Here is a 25,980-nt window from a genome sequence, read left to right as displayed (position 1 = left end):
ACCATTAACAGGTGCCTCATTTTCCTCCTAGCTAAGCAACCCTTTATCTTCTTCATGAGTCAATTTGGAAGACAACAGTTCAAGAGCATTCACTTCTGGAACTTGCTCTAGCTGGCTCAGACTGCTTCCACCCAATTGTCTGAAAGATAGCAAGATAACAAGGCATTCTTTTAAAATCTCCCTCAGCTGGATTGAAAGTGCTTAAATATTGGTCAAAGATGGTGGGTCTTTAAGGAATACTAAGCATCCAGGCAGATCCTTCTAGAGGTTCCAAGTTGAGAAGATCCTGCAGCTGCCCAGTTCTTTCAAATTGCCATTCTTCTGGTAGGCTTCTTTTACAAATAGGTAACAAACACCAATGTCTTAGATTTGGGGTGCACTATATAATCATGAGTTTTAAAAGCAAGCTTGAAATCTTCTTGGGCGATATTTGGCTTTATTTTTCTATATACAAAGAATTTTCAGATTTTTCTGTTATTCTAAGCAAAGGGGGGAGAGTAGTAAGATTAGTCCTAACATAATAGCTTCTTTGCAGCATCAATACCTGATTAACCCACCAGCAGCTTAACATTCTCTTAATTTCAGGGAGTAACTTAGGCTTTGATATATCCCAAGTTTAAGCAGGGCCAAATGGCTTTGTGACATGTGGGAAGTAATGGCATCTGTGTTCCGAAAACTGTGAAACAAACAAAGGTCCCAGTGGGTTGCTTGGATCTTCTCAAAGAAAAGGCAATCCCAGCAGTGAGGTTGCCATGCTTTGAAAAGTTGGGTGAAAGTGTCCAGCAGTGCCCACACCAAGGTTCTCTGCAAGGATCAAGAAATGGGTGCCCATAGAAATGCTTAGACAGTCAAGGGCCTTCCTTGGCTTGAGGACGGTGAGCATTGCGCCCCCACTTGTGCTGAGAGAGGCAAAGCATACTAAACACACTAATAGCATGGTCTTAGCAATCATACTTAATTTTTTGCTGATAAATTTATCAATTTAAAACATTTCTATGCTGTCATTTCTGTCCATCTAGATAAACTTTGATGAAATGAAAAAAATAAAAACCAGTAGGACTTCAATTGTACAGTTATAGAAATCATCTTAACCTTTTAAAAAACCCCACCCTTCCAGCAGTTATACATGACCTAAATCGAGGGTGTCTGACACTTTAAGACTTGTGCAATTCCCTAGCCAGCCAGGGGAGTTGAACTCTACAAGGGTTACAGTTGCCAAGGTTGAATATCCTTCAACTAGATCAGATTACAGATTAACAGAGTTGGAAGGGACCTTGTAGGTAATCTAGTCCAACCCCATACACCCCTGCCCAAGCAGGACACCCTACACCATTTCTGACAAATGGCAGTACAATCTCTTGAAAGCCTTCAGTGATGAAGCTCCCACAATTTCCAGAGGCAAGCTGTTCTATTGATTAAATTGCTCTCACTGTCAGAAAATTTCTCCTTATTTCTAGGTTGATCTGTTTCCATCCATTATTCCTTGTCTGTCCTTTGAGTGCTTTGGAAAATAGCTTGACCCCCTCCTCTCTAGAGCAGCCCCTCAGATATTGGAGCACTGCTATCATGTCTCACCTAGTGTTTCTCTTCTCTAGACTAGCCATGCCCAGTTCCTGCAACCGTTCATCCTATGTTTGAGCCTCCGGTCCCTTAATCATCCTGATTGCTCTTCTCTGCACTCTTTCTAGAGTCTCAACATCTTTTTTTTATAGTGTGGTGATCAAAATTGGATGCAGTACTGTAGGTGTGGCCTTACTAAGGCTTTACAGAGTGGTATTAGTACCTCATTTGATCTTGATTGTATAGGATTGCATTAGCTTTTTTTGGCTGCTGCTGCACACGGCTGGCTCCTATTTAGCTGGTTGTCCGCTAAGACTCCACGATCCCTCTCACAGTTCCTGCTATTGAGCCTGGTTTCCCCCAGTCTGTATGTGTCCTTTTGGTTTTTCTTGCCTAAGTGAAGGACTTTCCTTTTCTCTGCATTGAATTTCATTTTATTAGATGGGGCCCAGTATTCTAGTCTGTCAAATCACATATTTCACAAGTATTAGCCACCCATCTCCCTTAGACAGAAGATGGATGTGAAATTATCTTTCTTTGCAAGCACATTTCTAACTGCCTTACTTCCTAAGATTCAAGTTTACATTGGAGAAGTTAAAACCATAGTAACATCTAAATATAACATCATAGGAGTTAAAATTGAAGGTACCCCAACATTTGACTCAATAGCCTGTGGAACGGGGTGTTTTTAGCTGCTTTGTAAAATATATGCAGACCCAGGAATCTAAAATGAACTGCCTTCCCCCACCTCATTTAGCCTCACATGAGAATGGGGCCCAAGTCAGCTTCTCTCGGGAGAGAGTACATAGGTAGAAACTTCCTGGCCAGGATCCTGCAAACCATGATGTGCCAGGTTGGGTAGGACTTTGAAGATTAAAACCGAATTTTTGCATTGGGATGAGAAGCCGTCTGGTGCCATGTTTCCCCAAAAACAAGACCTATCCCGAAAATAAGGTTTTCTGCAAGTGCACCCAATATAAGCCCTACCCCCCAAAATAAGCTCTACTTAAGTGTCTGTGCAGCCGGCCACCCACCTGCCCATTCCATTTGGCTGTGGTGCTGCTGGCACAAGGTGAGGTGAGGCGAGAGAGTGGGTGAAGCTGCCTCACATGCAAACTGGCTTACCTCAGACCTGCAACCAGGCCATCCATGCCCCAACACCTGCCTAGCCTTGCGGCAATAACCCACTTCTTCTAATGGTACCGGCATGTCACTCAGCCTCCTGCTCTGGTACCACACTGGTGCCAGAAGAAGGAGTGGGCCAGAGAGGTAAGGCAAGGCAGGTGTCGGGGTGTGGATGGCCTGGCTTTGGGGGCACTGAGGTAAGCCAGTGTGGGGCACGTGGGGCAGCTCCATCCCCCCGCCTTACAGCAGTGGCACTCAAAATGGCAACAGTACTTGGACTTATATCCTGCTGCACAGTGCTTTACAGCCCTCTCTGGGTGCTTTTACAGAGTCCGCCTTCTGCCCCCAACATCTGGGTTCTCATTTTAATGACCTCGGAAGGATGGAAGGCTGAGTCAACCTTGAGCCTGGTTAGATTCGAACTGCCAAATTGCAGGCAGCCAGCAATTACACAGAAGCAGCTTGCAGTACTGCTTTATAACCACTGTGCCACTGTGGCTGAAATAACACACCCACTCACCCACCCCTGAAATTAAGCCCTAGTGCTTATTTCAGAGCCGAAAAGAGAATAAGATTGGGTCTTATTTTCGGGGAAACACTGGTATTCTTAGTAAACAAATATAGCGGAAGGGAAAAGGTCAAAACAGCCAAGATGGTAGCCATGGACATTTGGTTAAAGCCCTGCTCTTTTCATTTATGTCAGAGTCATATAAAGGGTAAAGTTTCAGTTAAAATGCTGCAACCATTGTTTTGACTTTTTTCACTCTTTCCCAGTGGACCCCTCCCTCCTATTCATGACCACATTCATAAATCGGAAGCATACGTCTTCTTTCATTTGTCCTCAAGATCCAGTATTAAATCTTCACAGCCACACATTTCAACTAAAAATATAACTTTTTTATATTTGTTGCCATGGAAATATTATATTTTACCATTCTTTACAGTACAAATTCTTGGGTACTTCACAGCATAAAAACAAAAAATACAAAAGGCATATAACAATGGCAATAATCAGATGGCGGGAATAGTCCATAAAACAAAAGTTGTATACCAGAAGGGGTTCCAACCACTCTTGCTCCAACACAGTGGTGGCATTCAGCCAGTTCTCACCAGTTCACATGAACCAGTAGCAAGGATTTGGTGTGGGTCACCGAACCGTTAGTAACTTCTGGCTGGCCATGCTCCCAACCCAGTCGCTGCTCGCTTACCCCACCTGCCCGATGCCCGATGTTCACTCACCCAGTCTACCTGATGCTCACCTGCTCAGTCACTCCTTAAAGGAGTTTTTTTTTTACCTCCTGACAACCAGCTGTTCCTACAAACAGCTGTGCCAGGATTCCCCTCTCTTCTTACTGCTTTGCCCAGGAGGCTCCCTGAGGCCCAGGAAAGCAAAAATTCTACCTTTGGAACATAGGACGGGCACACAAGCACTCCTCCACACTCCACAGGTTCTTCCCAGATCCTTTTCTTCATAGAACTTGGTTTCTGTTAGAATTTGCTGCACATAAGTAAATAATTCAGCACGATTCATTTATAACAAACTTCTTTATATACAATATTATACAGTATGATGCATGTATACAATACCCATGCAGCAGAAGTCAGAATCAGAACTCAGAATCCAGAAGTCATAATCACAGAAGCAATATATTACAGAGGCTATATTGGAAGGACAGAGCAACTCCTATATACAAATCAGTCAAGCTAAGCCACGCCCAGGCTCTGAGCTGTCTGGGTCACCAAACAGTCCCCATTGGCTGACCTGTTACCATGTCAATTCCAATTCATGAACTCTTATATGCTGACAGTTTCTACCCCTTTCACCATCATGCTAACCATCCTCTGAACATGCTCCAACTTGTCATGATTGCTATGCCCAGAACTGGACACAGGACTCTCAGAAGGAACAGCCTAGGGCAAAGTACAGGCAGACAGTTATGACCTCTAATCTGGACTCTATACTCCTGAATATATCCCCAAATAGCATCTGTTCTTTTAGCAATGGCATCGTATTCCACTTGTGAACTACTAGAAGGCACAAATCTTTTTTAAAAAAAATAGATTTTATTGAATTTACAGTTTAAAAACAAATCAACGGTACATTTACAAAACAGAAAGAAAACGGCTGGGGGGAAAGAAGGAAAACACCCGGCCTAACACACCGGATAAAGGCCGGTTGGGGGCAAGAGAAAAGATATAGAGGGAGAGAGGGGAAGGGAAGGGGAGGGAGAATAGGGTAGAAAGTACAATTAAAAACGAATGATATCTTTTTGTGACAGTCTGTAAGGATCATTTCTCTTCGTCATATCCAATCTACTCCTCTTTTCCATTATGTTTAAGTTACTCTATATCATTTACATAATTTGTCTCTGTGTAAGCCAATTATACCATGAGTCCCAGTTGTCGTAAAATGTTGAGGACTCTTTGTTTTTTAACGCTATCGTTAGTTTATCCATTTCAGCACACTCACAAATTTTCTGAATAACCATTTGCTCTGAAGGTGTATGAGGTGATTTCCAACATTGAGCAAACGCTAATCTAGCTGCAGTTAGAATATGGATTATTACATATTTTGTCTTTTTGGATAAATATCTATCAGAGATCCCTAACAGGAAGAACTCTGGTTTATAGTCTATTTGTTCTTTAGTTATCTCCTCTAACCATTTTCTGATTTTTTGCCAAAATTTTTGGGTAGTTTTACAAGACCACCACGTGTGGAAAAATGTTCCTTCAGTGCTTTTGCATTTCCAACACCTTGAGCTCATGTTAGGGTTCATCTTCGCCAACCTCGAAGGGGGTAAGTGCCATCTATATAACATTTTATACATATTTTCTTTGTACGCCGCCGATTTCGTAATCTTGATGTTTCTATTCCAGATCCTTTCCCATTCTGTTAATGTAATGCTTCTTCCAATATTCCTACTCCACGTTATCATGTTCCCTTTCATTATCTCTTGCTCTAATTCTACCTCCAATAAATATTTATAAAATTTGGAAATATTCTTTTTATTTGATCCTAATAAGATTTTATCTAAATATTGTAATTTGCTATAGGTTCCAAACTCTTTGATATCTTGTTTGTATCTGCTATGGATTTGTATATATAACCACTGGTCAATTTTAAATCCCTGTTCCTATAAATCCTGTCGAGTTCTTAATTTTCCTAGAGGGTCTAATAAATCTTTATATTTAATCGTTTTTGTTATATCCAAATTGTTGGGATGAACCATTGCCTCCATTGTTGAAAGCCAAATCGGAATTTTTAAATAATGTTTTTTGCATATTTTTTTCCAGTTAGTTAATAATGAATGTCTAATAAAGTGTCTTTGGAAATACGACTGTCTGGTTTTCCCCACTTCCCATAAAAATGCGTGCCACCCTCTCTGAAGGTCGTGCCCTTCTAAGGCTAAGGTTCTTTTATTGAGTAAATTAACCCAGTCTTTTAACCAGATTAAGTTGGCTGCCCAATAATATAATTCCCAATTTGGGAGCGCTAGCCCCCCTCTACTTTTTGCATCTTGTAAAGCCTTAATATTGATTCTAGCTTTTTTCCCTTGCCAAATAAATTTAAGTGTTACCTTATTTATATCTTCAAAAAAAAATTTTGGTAATTTAATTAGGATTGTCTGGAATAAGTAAAGGAATTTTGGTAGGATGTTCATTTTGATCGTGGCAATCCTGCCCAGTAGAGAAAGCTGCAGCTTATTCCAGGATTCTAGGTCTTTCTTAATTTGCTGTAATAGATTATCGTAATTATTCTCTTTGAGCGATTTACTATGTGGTGTTAACCATATGCCTAAATATTTGACCTTTTTTGTTGCCTGTATCCCTATGGTTTTTTCTAATTCTTTCCTCTGATTCTCTGTTAGATTTTTAGTCATTAATTTTGTCTTATTTCTATTGATCTTTAATCCTGCTACTGAACCGAATTGTTCTAGTTCTTTTATTAGGTTATGTCCTTTTTCCATGGGTTCCTCTAGGAAGAAAACCATATCGTCTGCGAACGCCTGTAGTTTATATTCCTCTGCTTTGACCCTAACTCCTTGGATTTCAGAGTTTTGTCTTATCTGCGTTAACAGTGATTCTAAAGCAAGTATAAATAGGAGGGGTGAGAGGGGGCAACCCTGTCTGACACCCTTTTCAATGTTTAATGGGCCTGTTTGTTCACCATTAATTAGTATGTTGGCCTGTTGGGTGTTGTAAATTGTTGTGATAATGTTCTCGAATTTAGTGCCCAGACTCATGTTATAGATTTTTTGTATTAAAAAGTGCCAATGTAGATTATCAAATGCTTTCTCAGCATCTAAAAACATGAGTGCAAATTGTTTCTCTGGATGAACTTCATAATATTCTAAGACGTCAATAACGGTTCTTAGATTATTTTTGATTTGGCGGGACGGAAGGAAACCATTTTGATCTTCATGAATGCATAAATTTAAAACTTGTTTTACTCTATTCGCTATAATTGAGGTAAATAATTTATAATCAGCGTTTAAAAGTGAAATTGGTCTATAATTGTTGATATATCTGGCATCTACGTCCTCCTTCGGAATTAACGAAATCAACGCCCCCCCCCTCCATGAGTCTGGCATTTTGGCTGCCAAAAGTACTTCGTTAAACACTTCCAGCATCAGTGGCCCTAATAACTCTATTGTAGCTTTGTACAATTCTACTGGAATCCCATCTGGACCAGGGGATTTATTATTACTTTGGTTCTCCATTGCAGATTTCAACTCAGACCATGTAATATCCTTATTTAATAATTCTTTCTCTCCTTCCCCTATTGTTTTATCATTCGTATTCTCCAGATAAGTTCTTATTTTGTCTTCATTGATTTCTTCCTTTTTATATAATCTTTGAAAATAGTTTAATATAATATCTTTTTTCTTCTCAATCTCATGTTGTGGTATGCCTTTCTCGTCTATTAGTTGGTGTATCAGTCTCTTTTCTTTTTCTTTTTTAAGTTTATGAGATAGCCATCTTCCTGGTTTATTAGCGTGTTCAAAATAATTTTGTTTGGACCTTCTCAAACTAACTTCTATTTTATCTTGTTCAATTAAATTCAGCTTATGTTTGGCTAATATTAACTGGTTTTGTATTCCTTGGCTCTTAGGAGTTTTTTGTAATTGTATTTCTAAGTCTTTGATTTGTTGTTGTAATACGTTTTGTCGGGCATAAGTTCTCTTGTTTCTCATAGCATTATAGGAAGTTGTTGTACCTCTTATAATTGCTTTCATAGTATCCCAAATATTCTGTTTTGAAGTTGTTTCATTACTATTATCTTTTAGGAAATAATTTAGCTCCTCTTTCAGCTTATTGATATACTCTTCTTCGTTTACTATTTGGGTATTTAGTGTCCATCTTTTTTTTATTCCTCTCCTGTCTCTCCAAATTAGCTGTATTGGGTTGTGGTCAGCCCATTCATTTGGTAGGATTTTAATTTCTTTTATTTCATTAGCCAAATCCAAATCCATCCAAACCATATCTATTCTAGTCCAAGTCTTATGTGGATTGGAATAGTATGTAAATTGTTTCTCTTCCAGGTTCCGTTCCCTCCATAAATCTTTTAAATTTAACTCTTTCAACATTTCCTTACATGCCATAGAAAATTCCCTTTTCCCCTTCTTTTTTTTTCCCCATATTACTATGGTCTTTTTGGTAGTCTGCAATGGAGTTAAAATCGCTAATCAAGCAAATGTTCCTTTTTTCAAAGCCTACTATTTTTTGGTGGAGGTGTTTAAAAAATTTTCCTTGGTCTTCATTTGGGGCATAGATTGCTACAAGTAAAAATGTGATGTGGTTTATCCAAACTTGTATAACCAGAGTTCTTCCTTCGGGATCCGACCAGGTTAATTCTGCCTTTACATCTTGTTTTATGTAAATTGCAATTCCTTTTTTCTTGTGTTTATCGGCCAGTGCCGTAAAAAGTTTTCCTAATTTTGGACAAATTAGATGTCTTTCATCATTTTTTGAAATATGTGTTTCTTGAAGACATATTATATCTGCGTTATGTCGAACAAGTTTTGAAAATATCCTTTTTCTTTTTGATATTGAATTTAATCCATTTATATTGATGGAGAGCAACTTCTTCCCCTCCACCATTTATCTACGTCTGCTTAGATTTTTGCCTAGTAATGATTCGATTCTCTTCTTGTTGTTGTTGTGGGATTTGCTCTTCTCTCCTAGGTTGTGGTTTATCACTTCCTGAAATTGGAGAAAGTCGTTCCTTTTGGGTTCTGTGACGATATCGGTCCTCCTGTGGTCTCCTTTTAAGTTCTTCTTTAGCGAATTGACCATCCGTATCCGTGAGCTGTTGATAAAAGTCTTGGGCCTGTTCTATCGATTCAATTTTGATTTTCCTCTCTTTCCACGTAATTAACATCCCTTCCAGGATTAGCCATTTAAATTGGATTCCTTTTTTATTTAAATCATTAGCTAGAAATTTATAATCTTGTCTTATCGTCCTTACTTTCTTTGGAATTTGTTTTAAAATCATAATTTCTCTGCCTTTATATGATATCGTTTCCTCCCTAAACATTTTCAAAATTAAATCTCTCAGACATCTCCTAGAGAAGCGGATATGGATTTCTCTTGGGCAGTTGTTGCGTCTGGCGTAGCTTGTGCTAACCCTATATACCTTATCAAACTCTTTAATTAGGTCATCTTTTTCTTTTCCTAACCATTCAGCCAATATTTTTGCCATCAAATGTTCCAATTCTTCATTTTTTGTTTCAGCCACATTCTGGAACCTTAAATACGCCATTGCTTTGTCCATCTCGAGATGAACCAGTGAGTCTTCCATTTCTCTAAGTACATTTTTAAATTCCTCATCCATCCTTTCAAAGTTAGTCTCCATGCGTGTTGTTCTACTCTCTATATCTTTTATTTTCACTTCATTTTTCTCCATGGCCTGCTGCAGAGACCCTATCTTACCCTCCACCTTCGATATATCCGCTTTCATTTCAGCCTTCAGTTTCCCCATCTCATCTTTCAATTCGCTTATATCTGCTCTAGTTTCATTGTGATTTTTAATCATCATTTCTTGCATTTTAGATATAGCTTCCTGCAAGGATAATAAGGAAGTTTGTATATTAATGTTGGGGACATTAGGCTGCTTTTCCCCTGTTAAGGACTCCTCAATAGTTTTTTGAGTTGTTGGTGGGGTGGGTGTCAACATAGTTGATAGGGTCGGGGTAGCCTTCCTTCCTGTTTTTAAGGCCATAGTTGTCGTGGATGTCATCTCTCTAAGTATTTGTTTTTGTTGATGCACAATTTTAGATATATTATCCCAAATCACCATTCAGTGTTTGGGTCTTGTATTTAAAAGTCTATTCTCATATTTCAATTTAATATCTCGCTCCACAGTCTTTTCCCCTATATTATAAATAGATATCTACTACAGTATTCTAGTCTATGTAATAAGAAAATTGGTCAGCAATAGTACATCAATTAACACTTTAAGGAATTAATCTTAAATGTCTTAAGTAGTCTAAATAATTTATAAATAGTTTATATCAACAGAGTTTATCCCTCTTTACTATTAATACTTACAACAGTAATCTCTTAACTCTATAATAATAGTATACCCCTCTCTTTCTTTTCCCCCCCCCAAATAAGTAAAATTATGTAAGCAATTTAAGAGATACAATAGGGAGGCAGGGGGCAAAATAATAAGAGAAAGGGTAGGAGAGAGATTACTACAGCTTCAGAAAATCAACAAACAAAAAGCAAGGAAGTCATCTTAAGGAGAAAGTAGTGCCAAACTAGTAATATTAAGTAGTACCACGTAATAAAGGAAGCAAGTTGAGTGAGCTAATAGTCCATCTTCCAGCTAGAGGATTCTTTTCAGCATTCCAATCAGCAAATGGTGTAATGTGCTGACTAATGTGCAGTCCCGAAACCGTCTTTCCCAGCCTTCTGTTTGTCTCTGCCTTCTTCCTCTTGCTTCTTCTTCTTTCTTTGCTTTCCAACTTTTAAATCAACATACAAATCTTCCAAAGTCCAATATAATGCTCAGTTTGTCTTCTCCACAATATTAAATAGATGTGGTAGTCGTGTTGTACTCAGATCTGAGGGTTCATCAGACTCGATCCATGTCAGTATTCTTTCACCTCCATCGCCTCCCTTTTCTCAAGGCACAAATCTTTTTCACACATATTACAACCAAGCCAGATCTCCATCTTATATTTATATGTTTCCTTTTTTGTGTGTGTCCCCAGCTGCTCCCAGACTGGACATGTCTTAATGTTAAATTTCATCCTTGTTAAATTTGGCCTATTGTACCTGCCTACCAAAGTCATTTTGAATCTTGTCTTTTCTATATGTTAGCTATCCCTCCTAGTTTCGCATCATTTGCATATTTAATGATCCTTTCCTCAATCTCAGGTTATTAATAAAGAAGTTTAATAGGACAGGTCAAGACAGAACCCAGTAGCCCTCTATCTGGTCCTACTCTTCCACCCGATGTAGAACCATTTGTGAGCTTCCTCTGGGTGTTGATTCCACTCTACCCACTGCTTGTATAACTTAGTTCAGGGGTCCCCAACCCCCAGTCCTCACTGGTTAGGAATTGGGTTATGTAGCTGGAGGTGAGCTTTCCCCCACCTTCCTTCCCTCTTAGAAACAGAAAGTTTTCAAAGAGGAAATAATATTTCACAGAATAACAGAGTTGGAAGGTACCTTGGAGTCTTCTACTCCTGAGTCCCCTGCTCAGGCAGGAAACCTATAACATTTCAGACAAAGTGTTGTCCATGTCAGTCTCTTCTTAAAAACTTCCAATGTGGGAGCACCCACTACTGGGGGTGAGTTGTTCCCCTGATTAATTGTTCTAACTATCAGGAAATTCCTCCTTAGTTCCAGGTTGCTTCTCTCTTTGATTGCTTTCCACCCACTGGTACTTCTCCTGCCCTCAGTTGCTTTGGAGAAGAGCTTGACTGCCTCTTCTTTGGGGCAGCTCCTCAAATATTGGAACACTGCTATCATGTCTCCCCTCATCCTTCTTTTCATTAAACTAGACGTATCCAATTCCTGCAGCCCTTCTTTATATATTTTAGCCTCCAGTCCCCTAATTTATTTTACATCGTGGCAACCAAAACTTGATGCAATATCCCAAGTGTGGCTTTACCAAGGCCTTATAAAGTGGTATTAACACTTCACACGATCGGGATTCTATCCCTCTGTTAATGCAGCCTAGCACTGTCTTGGCTTTGTTGGCAGCAGCACACTGGGAACTTCTCTCTAGCAGAGTATGTGCTTTGGGCTATTCTGTGTGTGGTATTTATATGGTGCCTGTTGTGTGTGTGTGGGTTTTAGATGTCGGTTGGGGTGTTGATGGCTAGCTATTAAGACATTGGCTATTGTTTTCATGCACTGCCATCCCTTCCCCTCCTAAGTACTTAATAAGCTGGTCGTAAGTCAAAAATCCTGTTGACTGACAAGGGGCCTGTTTCCCAGGTTTCAATCACTTCTCCAGGTTGTTTTTGTCCCTGCTTGTCCAACAATCTTAGTAGCTGTGAAATTGAATGTCATGTCCTTGTTCATTGTAATGTGAGTCTACCGATTTACTCAGGTTTCCTCATCCGACAGCTGGCTCATATTTAAGTGATGGTTCACTAGGACTCCAAGGTCCCTCTCACTATTGAGCCAGGTACCATCTATACTATACATGCATTTTATTTCTCTAGCCTAAATGTAGAACCTTATTTTTTTCACCATTGAATTTCATTTCATTAGATAGCACCCAATGTTCAAATCTGTCTAGATCCTTCTGGATCTTAAGCCTATCTTCTGGAGTGTTGGCTATTCCTGCTTGGTGTTGTCTGCAAATTGGACGAGCTCCCCATCTATCCCCTCGTCCAAATCATTGACGAAGATGTCGAAGCGTCCTGGGTCTAAGATAGAGCCTGGTACTTTACCCCACTGGCAAGTCACTGGTGTAATCTGGAAGGGAAACCCCATGCTGAGCCATTGAAGAGTGCAGGTGGTGGTCATTCATGCCTCTTCCTGCTTCCCCAGGTCCTTTGTTTGGGGGCTTCCTCCGGAGCAGAAGCAGAGAGCGGCTTCCAGGGAAGGTTTCTCTGTGTCTTCTGATTTTCCTCCAGAGCAGAACAAGAGAGCCTCTTCCCATGAAAGCTTTTCCATGTCTTTATTCTGATTTTCCTCTGGAGCAAAATCATCTGACGGCAGGCCTTAAGTCAGATTCCCACCTGTTTTTTAGTCCATGCACGGCCTGCCCATTTTTTAATTCACCATTTCTGTCCGTGCCTCTTTCTCATACTGAGCACTTGTCTAAGTCACAGTTTTGGTAATTCCCACATCCCATCTTTGTGAAGGAGGGTTTTCTGCAGTGACAGCAACCAAGCCAAAATTACAGAGTAGACTGGACATAAACAACACACTTCGGGTGTCACTATCTCTCACCAGCCCCAGATGGGATTGTCTAGTTACAGGAAAACAGATTCAGGGCTCCCACAGATTCTGCATTATGGTGAGTTGTAAAATTATATCATTATATATTGCAGGGGTGGGCAAACTTTTTGGCTCGGGGGCCACATTGACTTTTAAAATTTGACAGACGGGCCGGGTCAGCACAAGATTTTTTGGGAATTGTCCCCCCCCTTCCTCCCCTTCTTCTCCTCCTTCCCCTCCCCTCGGAGGCCCCCTGAGTCAGGAGTTGCTATCGCGGCTCCAGTCCCGCGTTGCCTCGGGAAGGGAAAGGCAAAAAGGAAGAGCCGCGGTGGCGCTTTGCAATGACAGCAGTGGCACCGGAGGCTCAGGCTCAGCGGCTCCTGGTTTTGCCTTTCCCTTCCCAAGGCAACGCGGGACTGGAGCCGCGCGGAGCTGCGCCCGTGGTAGCAACTCCTGACAGCCCCAGCCGGACACCTGAGCGGAGCCTGGGCGGAGGGAAAGCAGTGGGCGTTCCCTGGGCGGCGACCTCGGCCCCGCCACCAGGGAAGCGGCTGCCCAGCTCCGTGTTGTGTTTGCGATTTTATGGCACGCGGCGCGGGGTCTCTTTTGGCCGGCCCCAATTTTTTTTTCAGAGGGGAATTTTTTTTTCCAGAGGCGGGCCGTATTAAAATGACCAACAGGCCGGATGTGGCCCGTGGGCCGTAGTTTGCCCACCCCTGATATATTGCAATGTAATCTGTTAATTTTTCATCCAGATAAATTTTCATCCGAAAACTGTAATCTTGCATTTTTAAATACACTTATTAACCAGAATATAAATTTCAGTTTCCCGGTGTTTTTCAGTAATTTTTTTAGTGTTATAATGGAGGGGAGCGGCCTTCTCCACAAATACCGTCATACATTTTCATAAGGACATATAGACAAATCTTGCAAGTTTCATATCCATTTTTAATTTAAAAAATAATAAAACAAATATCATTATACACTGTCCAATGTATTACAGCCATTGTGAAACACACACCCCTTCACCCTATTATAAAACTTCAACAAAACAGAAAGGACACAAACACACACACACACAAAGAGAGAGAGAGAGCGTATAGATGAAAACTCATTTAAAAACCTTTGAGAAATGCAAAGTATTCAGCTGGCTGGAAATTATGCTCAGTAACTTTATGCCACAAAAGAAATCTAATAGCTATAAAACCTCTTCTAAAGGGCAGATCCCCAATATGATACAGGCCATTATTTAAATACCTTAATCCCAAAGCACCAATAACTTTAAAGTTTAAAAAAAGCACTCAAAAGTCAGAGTTAAAAAAAATTGGACAGATCTTTAAATATTATTGAGAAGTGATTACAGCAGTGGTTCCCAAAATGGGCGGTACTACCCCCTGGGGGCATTGGGGTGACTTGGGGGGGGTGCTAAGAGGCAAGGGGGGTGGCAGAGGAGTGCTGGAGGTGGGCCCCTTGCAGGGCGCAATTCAGGGGTGCGATTCTACAGTTGATTACTGCTCCCAGTAGTTCAGAGAACTGGTAAAATGGGCCCCTGGCTGGCCCCACCCCTCTCCACCCGCTCCACTGTTCCCTGCCTGTGCACAATTTATTTATTTAGAAAATTTACAATAAATGTTATGTGCTTGAATCATTCTGATACCATCCCTAGCCCACTCCCGGTCCGTGGAAAAGTTATCTTCCATGAAACCGGTCCCTGGTGCCAAAAAGGTTGGAGACTACTGATTTAGTTCATATGATAACATTTTATTAAGGAGAATCTTTGTCAAGTGCTTTGCTGAGGTCGGGGTATAAGACTTCCCAGAAATTTCAGTTGGAGATTCTGCTAGTTCTTCTGTTTCCTAGGACCTAATTTATCCAGCCTTGGAGAACTGGAGTCAATTAATTGAGCGAATGGTTCTTTTACTATTTTTGCCTACCTGAGCACCAGTTCCCTCCTTGCAGTAGTGGCTCAACGTATATTCTTGGCATGTTTCAGATGGCAGCATGACCTACCCAATCCAAAGGCTTTGATGTAGTCAGGAAGACAGAGTTAAAACTCCTCTGGTTCTTTCTTTCAGTTGGCCATCTTACACTCACTGTCTCATGTCCTGTCTGTTTTGAAACCTGCTGTTCATCTGAGTTATTCTATTTGTCTTTGCAAGATCTTAAGCAAACCTTTAATTACATGAATTAAATTATTGCATACTTTGATCATTTGTACATTCTACATTCTTTGGAATACAAATATACGTTAGTCTTTTTCAGTCTCCAGTCTGCACATTCCTGTTCTGTCTCTGCTGACCCAGCTTTTAAATTGTCTCTTCTGCCAATTTAAGAAGTTCACTGGGTCTTCCATCTGCGTCTGGTGCTTTTCTATCCAACAGTGAGTTTGAAGCTTGGATTCTAACAGTTGCATTCTGGTAGTTCAATCCGGAGTCATTGCTGTATGGTCATGCAAAGACTTTCCAACTTTCCTCCCCAAAGGGCACAATTATATCTGCTCAAGCTGAACAGACTCCACCAGTTTGCTCTACTCTCTTCAAAAATAGTTAATTTCCACCCTCCGCCATGTGACTTTGATAGGCATCGATTGGGGTCAAAGCTAAGGAAATCATTTGTAACTGCATGAGAGACAGGAAGGAGGAGATGAGTGACAGGGGCTGCTTCTAAACATTTGGCCTATTCATTCAGATGAGGACACTCAGCCAGCTCTCTTCTGAACTTGCCCATTTTCAGAAGACCTCCAGAACTTCACCCTCTATAACTTGCTTGATCGTCTGCACTAAGAACGGGTGTCAAATAGTGCAAATGATCATCAGAATAGAGGCGGGAGGGACCTTGGGGGCCTTCTAGTCCATCTTCCCCAGTCAAACAGGAGACCCTGTCCCATTTCAGACAAGTGGTTGTCCATGTCCGGCCTCTCCTTCCTTGAAATCTTCCCGTGATGGAGCCCCCACAACGGCTCTGTGGAGGGAAGCTGCTCTGCTGGTCCGTTGTCCTCCCTGTGAGGAAGTTTCTCCTTAATCCCAGGTTGTTTTGCTCCTTGATGCGTTTCCGCCCGTTGTTTCTTGTCTTGCCTTCTGGTGCTTTGGAGAAGAGGTGGACCCCCCCCCCTGTTCTTTGTGGCAGCCCCTCAAATCCTGGGATGCTGCTACCATAAACATTGTGAGGTGGCCTCTCACCGTCCTCTCCTAATACATACAGGGTGGTTTCTTTTTCTTAAAACAGGACTCAACATTGTCCCAAAGGGGCTTTTTCAAAAGGCAACTTGACTTTCTTGATTTTTTTCCTATAAGGCATTTCACTTCTCACCCAAGAAGGTTCTTCAGTTCTGACTTCAGTGAAACATTTTTAAGACGGAAAAAAACGAGAAAGTCCAACTGTCTTTTGGAAAAGCACCTCTGGGACAACCAGGACCTGGATGACTGAGAACCTCCAGAGGCAGCACCCAACATTGTTCTGACTTTTTAATTGCTGCTCTGCATTGAGATAGTGGCTTTAATAGGTTTCTGAGGCATTTCTTTTTCTCTTAATACCTTTGCAATCCATCAAAGAATTCTTGCTGTTGATGGGAGAAATAAAAATCAGAACGATCAGGAACAGCGAATCCTTTGGCTCCCTCCAGTGTGGAACAAGGGACGGAGTGTCTCTTTCTGACCTGAGGTGCCCATTTTTCCACCCTCAGTTTACACCAAGGACATTACTCTCCTGCTCAGACACCTCAGGCCAGCCGTCTGAAGGGAACTGCTGAGCTGGCCAGGAGGCTCTTGAGCTGGGAGACTCACACACCCACACACACCCACACACCCACACACCTCCCCCTTCCTTGCTGCAGAATCCCCTCAGCTGATGAAGTGGGTCACAATCCCCTCCGAAATCCAGGTACCTTGCTGTAGACCTTGCCCAGGCGCCATAAAAAGAGGTAAAAGGGCCACCCCTGCAGGGCACAGCCCCCCCGGCCCTCTTCCTCCCCACCGGAGCTCAGCTCTGGCCTCCCCGCCTCCTGAGCCAGGAGGGAGAGTTCAGGGGAGGCAGAGCCAGATCTGGGGGGGGGAGGACGGTCCTACTGCCAGGTTGTGGCTGCTTGCAAGAAGCAAAAAGGGCACCTTGAGGGATGCTTAGCTAGCTGCTCTTAATGCAAAGGAGCATGAAAGCAAAGAGGGGCGCAGGGGAGTAGGTACCAACCTGGGGGTGCCAAGATTGACAAACAGAAAAAGCAAAAGACAGCAGCGGCACACTCTGCGAGGGTTAAGCGTAATTTTGCAATGTAAACATGGTGAAAATGTCTGACAAAAGGAAGGAAGGAAGGAAGGAAGGAAGGAAGGAAGGAAGGAAGAGAAAGAAAGAAAGAAAGAAAGAAAGAAAGAAAGAAAGAAAGAAAGAAAGAAAGAAAGAAAGAAAGAAAGAAAGAAATGGGTCTGAGGCTGAATTCCTAACCAGGTGGAAAGGGGAACCCAACTGCAGGGGGCGCCAGAGGTCCAGAACTCCATGGGCTCAAGTGCCTGAAAGCCCAGCGGACCCTCTGCTGCCCCCCCAGGGTCCCCTCCCAGGTGAGCAGAGCAGAAGTGGGGCCAATTGTGAAGGGGCTGAGGCCCAGCTCCCCAGGCCCCAGTTCCTGCCCCCCCCGGCCCCAGCCCACGGGGCAGTGCTCCTGGCACCCCAGGGGCGTTGGGAGGGGCTCTCCCTGAGACAATGCGGGGGGAATCACTTGATGCCAGCAGAGCTGAGCACAATCAGGATTTGCAATCTGGTCTTTGGGCGGGGGGGGGGTGTAGGAGGCCTGCTGGGGGGCTTCTGGTGGTGAAAGGGGGCTGAGGGTGGCCCTCGTCCCAACTGGACCACCCCCCTGTGCTTTCCCACCCTCCTCACTTTCTCCTGCTTTAGGCCTCCCGCCATGGGCAACCTGATCAAAGTGCTGGGCAAAGATTTAGAAAACTGTCCTCATTTCTTCCTGGATTTTGAAAGTAAGTCCCGGACACAAAAGAATGGGCTGGGCTGCGGTGGGGCCCCCATAAATCCTGCCGGGGGAGTCACTGTTCTCCACCAGTTTGGGGGGGGGGGGCTTGGGCCATGGACTCCTATGTTGGCCTGGTGGGGGGAGCCAACCGCTGCAGCGGCTGACGCTACAAAGAAGCAGCAGCTCCATTGCCCCCAGGCAGCCTTGCACGCTTCCCCCCTTGGGAGGGAGGGGCGGCCACAGTTTTAGAGCGGACGCCTGGACGTCCCTGGAAGTTTGGGTGCAGAGTTCCCCATCAGGCAAATTGGGGGTCCTTAAATCCCTGCCCTTCTTATCGATGTTTGCACCCCCTCCTGCCATTCCCGGGTGCTCAGGACAGATGGCAGACTGGAAAACCAGAAGTAAAAAGCAAAACCGTATGAAGCACTTAAAACCCAGCTGAAGCTCCTCCAACTTCAGGCCAGGTTGCACCTGACCTTCGCCCCCAAGTCTGAGGCAGAGGCAACCCCCTGCCCCACCCCCACCCCAAAGCAAGCCCCCCAGTGGGGGAAGGGTTCAGAGCCTTTGGCTGAAGCAATCCTTCCGCCCAGCCCCAGAGGGAAAGAAGAAAGGGGGCACTTGGCTGGCACAAATGCCGCAGAGCCGGGCGGCTTCTGCCTGCTCCTGTCTTGTAGTGAAGCAGCTCTGCCTCTGGGAGAAAATGAACGAATGGACGGACGTTCATTGATTGTGCTCAGCTGAGCTGCCGTGGCTGGGCGGCTAAGAGTCGTAAGCGGAAGGTTGGCTCGAGTGGTCTCTCTCTCTCTCTCACCCTCAGGGCCTCCAGCGGCACACCGGGGAACGCACTCTAGGGGTTACTCCCGAGAGAAGCCTTGGAAGGGCCCCAGAAAGGCTGAGATCCATTTCAGGTGCTTCGCATTGCACTTCTACTCAAAACTTTCCTGGCAGGCAACCGGTTTTCAGTAGGGCAGCAGCAACGCAGAGCTGCTGCGCTCCAGCCCCGATGGGCTACCGCAGGCCAGCCTGCCATAGGGGTGTCCCCTCCCCACGTCAGAGAACAGTGGCTCCCCTCTTCCTTATCATTGGTCTTCCTCACCATCAGCCGATGCTCACCTCCATTCGGGGCAGGAAGAAGCAGGCCAGGGCGGTCCTAGTTCAGCTTGGACACCCGCAATGCCTGCCTGGGTTTTCCTGCCTTTGGCTCTGCATTGAATGTGGTCTGACCGGTTCCCCAGGATCTGCTGGAGACTCTTTCTGTCCCAGATGAGGCGCCATTCCCAGCCCCCTCCCCCCATCCTCACCCCCCATGACCCATCATGCTTTTCTCCCTCTTGTCTCTTCTCTTGCAGGTGTGTCACATGGGGAGCCTTCTTAAAGTGTTGACTTATAATGAGCATGACCAAGGCCCTAATTTTCCCCTTGACTTTGAACGTGAGAAGGGTTTTTTAAATTATTTTTGTCTTTATTTTAATTTCTCAAGTCCTTTCCTTAATTTTTGCCTTATTCACGTTGATTTTCTTTCCTTTGGTGTTATTGTGCTGGGCGGTAGCCAAGCAGGCTGGTGGAGCTGGCCCCTGGATGGCAGTTGCACGGGGGAAGGCTCCCAAGAGGAAGGCGGGGCCAGGAGCTCCGTCTCCCGAAGGACCTCTGGGCTTCGTTGGCAGCATCACTTGGAGAGGGACCCCCAATGACCGTGATCGGTGGCCCCTCCCCTCTTTAGAGGGCACCGCGGCCCTTGGCCTGAAAGGGGACTTCATCTCCCAGAATTCGGTTGAAGGAGGAACCCACGTCGGGGGAGAAAGGAATGGAGGGGGGGGGTGCTGGCCCATCAGATCCGAGGGGGAGGGGGACCCCTGCCTAGTAGCAGCAGCCAGGTAGCCCTTACAGGTATCAGGCTCTGCTTCACGCTTTCCATTCTCTTTGGTTGTCCTGTATATTGTTTCCTCCTGCCCTGCTCGGGGCCAAAGGGCTTGCTAGAGCAAAGCAGCTCATGAGTCAGGGCTTTCTGGGGAAGCCCCGGATATCCCCCCTCCTTCCTGGGGGCTCTCTCGTCCTCGGTGGGGGGGCAAAAGCTCATGGACCCCACGGGGCCACTTCACTGGCTCCCTTGAAGACCTGGCTCCTCCAGGGGCCGGTTTGGACTGACTAACCACCTTGGGGCGGCGCTTGGCAGACTCACAAGGGGGCCCTCCGAAGTGCCCTGGCTCCTTCCCATCCCTGGCCGGCCAATCATCCTCCTCCCTTCCACATTTCCCCCTCGGTGGCCACCCCTTTGGCCCCCAGCTTCTGAACGTTGCCTTCCTTCCTCCCTCCCTCCCTTCCTTCCTGGGTGGGGTGTGCTGCAGATGCTCAGCCCACAGAAGCCGAGACGGCCGTCTGGAACCAGGTGAACGCCGTCCTAGAGGAGGCCCAGACCATCCTGGCCGAGCTGCAGTCCTACACCGGCGCTGGTCAAGAGATCCGAGAGGTGCGGGCGGAGCGGAGCTTGCAGCACCCCAGGCTGGGCCACCACCGTGGCTTAAGCGGGAGGCTCCGTTCTCACAGCCGAGGGATCCTTCACCCGGGATTCTGTTGGGGGGATTTGGCCGCCTAACGTTTCTGTCTTGCTGGCCTTGGTTAGTCAGAGCTCCTCCCGCAGGTAGATTGGTCCCAAACCGTGGGGGTTGACGATGGGCTCCCGCTGCCCAGGGGGGCCTTTTCTCCGGCCCCAGAGTGGCTCCCCAGCTGGCCCAGTTCCCCAGTGGATCCACCAGGGGAAACAGGCCCGGTTGGGGTTGCAGCTGCTTCCCGGGGAAAATGAAACCCCAGCAGTGAATGGGGGTCCTTGGGAAGGGCAGGCCTGGCATTGCGGCTTCCTTCCTCAGGCCATCCAGAACCCCTGCGACCTGCAGCTTCAGGAGAAGGCCTGGAATGCCGTCTGTCCTCTGGTGGCGAAGCTGAAACGGTTCTACGAGTTTTCTCTCAGGCTTGGTAAATGGAGGCCTGCTTGGTGGGGGGAGGGAGGGCCCTTTCCCCTGGTGCAGCCCGTCTCCCAGGCTGCCTCTCCGTGGACAGGGACCCTCACCGCTGTCCTGGTTTATTGATTGTACTTCTTATTACACCGCCCTTATGTTATATTACACTGGGACCCTGGTGACCTGAGAGAAGGCCCCAGGATTGTGCCCGAGCGTCCTCTGGCACCAGCCAGTTTGAGGGAGGGGCTTTTCTGGGCACGGGGGTCCCTGGGCTGCACTTTCCCCATTTGGAGAAGCTGTTCTTCTCCATTCTTGAGGCTTCCCCTTCTTAGCGGCCTGCTGCTTCCCCTGCACAGCTGGGCCCCAAGAGCCTGGCCTGGCTGGGCGCCCCTTCTCCCCCTGACCTGAGGGGAGGGGAGGGGCTTCCCCATGGGCCTCCAGTGCCCCCCTTGTCGCACTGCACCAGCCGCCCCACCCAAAGCGGCACACAGGGGCTGACCTGCCCTTTGTCCCCCCTCCCCGCAGAGAATGCCTTGAGGAGCTTGCTGGAGGCCCTGACTAGCCCCCCCTATGCCCCCACCCAGCACCTGGAGAGGGAGCAGGCCCTGGCCAAGCAGTTTGCAGAGATCCTGCACTTCACCCTCAGCTTCGATGAGCTCAAGGTACCTTGCTGGGGGGCAGGCGGGGGCAGGGGGTGGATAGGGGCAGGAGAATGAAGTAAAGGGGATCCTGGGGAGGCTTCAGCCTCAGAACTGGCCCTAACCCTGTTTAATCACGACTCGGTTGGGGCTTTTTCCTTTCCCATTTCCCCACCAGTCCCCACTTCCACAGAGCCGTTTTACTCTGTACGGCCAGAGACCAGGGAACAAGGCTTCCCTCCCTGGCAGCTGATCCCAAGGCTCTCCTACCTAGGCAGCTTGGCAAGAGTCAGGTCCCTGCTCAGCTGAACACACACGCACGCACACGCGCACACAGAGGTCCCTACCCTCAGCCACTGTCAGCCAGCCCAAGGCCCATCTTGCTCCAGCCCAGTGCCTGCCCAGAGGGCCTGCCAGATTTTCAGAGATTAGCACTCCTTCAGAAGAGCGCTAAACAGGGGCTTAAAAATTTCCCACAAAACATTTAAAAAGCAAGGGGTTGTAACATAGAGGGAGACCTTGCAACTGCACTTCCTAATCTCAAAATATTTTATTCTGAAAGAATGCTAAACTCATTTGCCCTGGAGAAAAGCTATCTGTGTCCTTTTTAAGAGTCAATGCTAACTTTCTGCCCCCCCCACCCCCCCTTCCTCCTCTAGCAGTTGCTGCAGGGAGCAGCTCAATGGGGATTCTACTAAGGAACCCGGATGTGTTGGGGATGATGGGTTTTACCAGTCTGGGGATCAGCTGCTGTCAGGCCGGGGCCTCCTGGGGCTTCCAGGGATGTCAAGGTGGGGCCAGGAGGAAGCACGTTCCCCTTTGTCTCCCTCAGATGACCAATCCTGCCATTCAGAATGATTTCAGCTACTACAGAAGGACCATCAGCCGAAATCGAATCAACAATTTGCAAGTAAGGAAACGCTTCTCTGCTTTGCTAAGTTTTGGACACATAAAGTCTGGTATGAAAAAGATTTGAGGCAGAGCAACGAGGTGAAAATTAAAATCTATTATTTGCTTATGAGGTAGTGACCAATTTTGCACCTAACCCTAACCCTTTACTCAGGTGTGAAAAATGCCAGGGAACCATCTGGGAGGACCAATGTCTCCTCTCAGCCGGGTGGGCTTTTGCAATTGGGGAAAGCAGACCCTGCTTGGGAAGCCGCCTCTTCCCCAGACAAACCCCTCCCCCACCGTGGTCCTGCACTGGCCCCTCTGAGGCCACTTGCCTTGCCTTGCTTTGTGCCCCCCCCCCCGCAGCTGGATGCGGAGAGTGAGGTCAACAATGAGATGGCCAACCGGATGTCCCTCTTCTACGCCGAAGCCACCCCAATGCTGAAAACTCTGAGCAGCGCCACCACCAAGTTTGTCTCAGAGGTGAGTCACAGGATCTTCTGGCGACACCTTTGCAAGCGCCAGGAGGGAGGGAAATGTCCCAGGGCTGCAGAGGCTTGGGAGGGAGAGAGGGTCTGCCCAGGGCCTGAGCCCCCTCCTTTGCCCTAGGATGGACGGGGGGGGGGAGGGAGATCCCTCGGCCCACGGAAGCTCTCGCTCTCTTCCTCTCAGAACAAAACTCTCCCGATAGAGGACACGACCGACTGCCTGAGCACCATGGCCTGTGTCTGCCGAGTGATGCTGGAAACGCCGTGAGTTTTGGCTCGCTCTCCCTCGGGCTTGTGCTCTGGAGGCTGCTGGGCTGCTCACGCGACAGGCACCCTGCCACTCCGGCCCCAGGAAGGGAGGAGGGTTAAGGCAGCCCTCTGGCCGGGAGGGTGGCTGGTTACGTGCAGAAGGACTGTGTGCGTGTGTGTGTGTGTGCGTGTGCGGATGCAACAGGAAAAGACTCCCTGGCAAACCGGCTTCTCCGAAGGGCTGCAGACTCAGCTCAGGATTGGCGGCCTTTGGCATCCCCCCGAAGGAAACTGGGGTCTCTCTCCTGCTTCCCCACAGGGACTATCGCAGCCGGTTCACCAGTACGGAGACCCTCCTCTTCTGCATGCGGGTAATGGTGGGGGTCATCATCCTCTACGATCACGTCCACCCGGTGGGGGCATTCGCAAAGACTTCCAAAATAGACGTGAGTAACTTTTTAGAGAGCCCCCTCCCCAGTGCAGCCCTCTAGGTTAAGGGCAGTTTCTGGGAGCTCCCCGGCCTCCCTCACAGGGTGGGTTTTCAGTTGGAGACTCACTCCTGTTTCTCCCCACTCTGGGCATTGTTTCTCCTCCCGGAGGATTTCCATGAAGAAGGGCGAACCCGTTGGGAGAGCGGCCTCTGCTCGTGCAGGAGGACACGCGTGAGACCCCCTACAGCCCTCCCTCCTCCTCCCAAGAGGAGGGCTGGCGGTGAGGGGCAGAGAGGAGGGGAGGCCTCTCAAAGGAAAGCCACGGAGAGTCTGGCAGAAATCTCCCTGGCAAGGAAAGGCTCCAGTTCGATGCCTAAAAAGGCCGCTGGGGGGCAGGAGGAGCCTCTTTGGGTGACAGCCCAGGAGCGGCAGTCAGCAGATCTGGCTGCGCCTCAAAAGCTCTCCCTCCCTCCCTCCCCTCTTTCCCTCTAGATGAAAGGATGCATCAAGGTCTTGAAGGAGCAGCCTTCCAACAGCACAGAAGGCCTTCTCAACGCTCTGAGGTATGGCAGCTCCCAAGGTCCCCGCCCCCGCCCCCCGCCCCCGCCAGAGGCACAGGGTGGCTCCTGACCAGGTGCCTTGGGTGCTGGGACTCCAGAGGGTCAGCCGTCGTCCTTCTGGGAGACCTTTGCAATTGGGAAGAAGACATAGGCAGAGACGGCTGGCCAGGAGGTGTTCACCACGCAGAAGTCCCTCTGTCCCTCCGATTACATAGATGGCTCTTCTTGTTTTGCCCAAAGACAAACGGTCCCATTGGTCAGGCCAGGAAGTGAAGCCTTCTTAGGGTCAGGGCTGGCCTGGCTCCTTCCGTCCAGCGGATGCTTTGGCACCGGAAATGATTTACAGCTGGCAGTTCAATAGGAACCGGTTGGCAGTTGAAGGCCGTTTGCTTCTCCTCACTTCTAACACTTCACTTGTTTGGACAGGTGGTCTTCCACCTACCACCACAATGGAGCCCAAAATTTCTGTGGCTTAGCAAAGCGCTTACTAAGTGAATTTTGCCCCATTTTGCAACCTTTCTTGCCACAACACTGCAGTTGTTAAGTTGCTACTAGGGCTAGCAATTCTGGCTTCCCCTGGAGTTTGCTTGTCAGGTCCCAAAAGATGACACTGGAACTCTGCAACCTCCATAAATAGGAGTCAGTGGCCAAGCATCTGAATTTTTATTTTTTTTAGTGCCATTGTAACATTGAATGGTCACTAAATGAACCATTGTTAAGTGGAGGACTCCCTGTACGGTCCATCAGATAACCCAGGTTCACCCAGCACCCAAACCGGGTGGCCCCAGTGCTTCTTTTTCTCAGTTTGCACAATGCCCTGAACCCGCAGCCTAGCGAAGAGGTCAGCGAGGTGTGAATGCCGCCCCTGGGGTGGGTGGGAATCACCAAGAGCAAGGCAGGCAGGCAATGCGGTTGTGTGTCTTTGTGTTGATGGATTTCACCAGGAAGGAATTGGGGTTCCGTGGTCAGGAGGTGGGGTCACAGGGGTTTTCTGCATTCACCCCACACGGCCACTGCCCGTCCAGCTTTGCACTCAGGCAACTTGGCCTTAAGGGACGCTTCTCTTCCACCCTGGTCCTGTTCTGGAGCTCACCCATTTTTTCTTGGCTATGTCAGTACATCACAAACACACACACAGGCACCCCTCGCTAGCATATTCCCCGATTCCCTTTCCTGTCCATGGGCGAAGGCCCTCTACCCCTCCTTCGCCTACGGGGGGCCCAGAGGCTTTGGAGCTTCGTGCATGTCTCTCCCTGGCTGGGCTTACCCTCCCCTCGCTGTGTTCCTCCCAGGTACACCACCCGGCACCTCAGTGACGACACCACTTCTAAGCAGATCCGTGCTTTGCTGCAGTGAAACTTCCTGGAGCAGCCATTCCTCAGAGACACACGCAAAAATTCTTCATGGTGCCTCTGGCAGAAATTTTAATGTTGACATGTTGCTATAAATAACCACTGGTCATCATATCCCTTATTTTGTGAAGAAAAAATATATATATATATAAAAAAAATAGACTGGACTGCACTAGATAGTCCAGCTCCAAGATGACCGGCTCCGTCCAGTGCTGGCCAAAGTGCAGGGACCAGCCTCTCGTCTCGAGTGGCTGTGCAGATTCCAGCCCCATCCATGCTGGATGACCAGCGGCCGCCCCCCCCGCCCCCCGCATGTCATGTCTTTGGAGCGGGGAGGAAGATTTCTTCCGAGCCTTTCTGGGATCGTGAGA

General features: G+C 46.9%; 1 protein-coding gene across 4 annotated transcripts in view; it reads left to right on the top strand.

Moving 5' to 3' along the window:
• LOC113437730 (CYFIP-related Rac1 interactor A-like) overlaps positions 1 to 25,731 on the top strand; it is a 35,189-nt gene extending 9,458 nt beyond the window's left edge. Inside the window, exons 1-11 of one of the 4 annotated variants that reach the window (XM_087939473.1) lie at positions 17,972 to 18,053; positions 19,396 to 19,477; positions 20,392 to 20,513; positions 20,911 to 21,016; positions 21,526 to 21,662; positions 22,471 to 22,548; positions 22,896 to 23,012; positions 23,202 to 23,281; positions 23,586 to 23,637; positions 24,190 to 24,260; positions 25,550 to 25,731. In XM_087939473.1, the coding sequence (XP_087795599.1) occupies positions 19,405 to 19,477; positions 20,392 to 20,513; positions 20,911 to 21,016; positions 21,526 to 21,662; positions 22,471 to 22,548; positions 22,896 to 23,012; positions 23,202 to 23,281; positions 23,586 to 23,637; positions 24,190 to 24,260; positions 25,550 to 25,613 (900 nt within the window). In that variant the 5' untranslated portion in view covers positions 17,972 to 18,053; positions 19,396 to 19,404 and the 3' untranslated portion in view covers positions 25,614 to 25,731. Of the gene's footprint in view, positions 1 to 17,971; positions 18,054 to 19,395; positions 19,478 to 20,391; positions 20,514 to 20,910; positions 21,017 to 21,525; positions 21,663 to 22,470; positions 22,549 to 22,895; positions 23,013 to 23,201; positions 23,282 to 23,585; positions 23,713 to 24,189; positions 24,261 to 25,549 lie in introns of those variants that run through there. The other 3 variants (XM_087939471.1, XM_087939472.1, XM_087939475.1) reach the window with 3 other exon arrangements.
• The last annotated feature ends 249 nt before the right edge of the window (positions 25,732 to 25,980 follow it).

This window comes from Pseudonaja textilis, chromosome 10 (assembly GCF_049901715.1).
Source record: "Pseudonaja textilis isolate UNSWEBS1 chromosome 10, rPseTex1.2, whole genome shotgun sequence".
NCBI lineage: Eukaryota > Metazoa > Chordata > Lepidosauria > Squamata > Elapidae > Pseudonaja > Pseudonaja textilis.
This window is presented reverse-complemented; position numbering and strand designations above follow the sequence as displayed.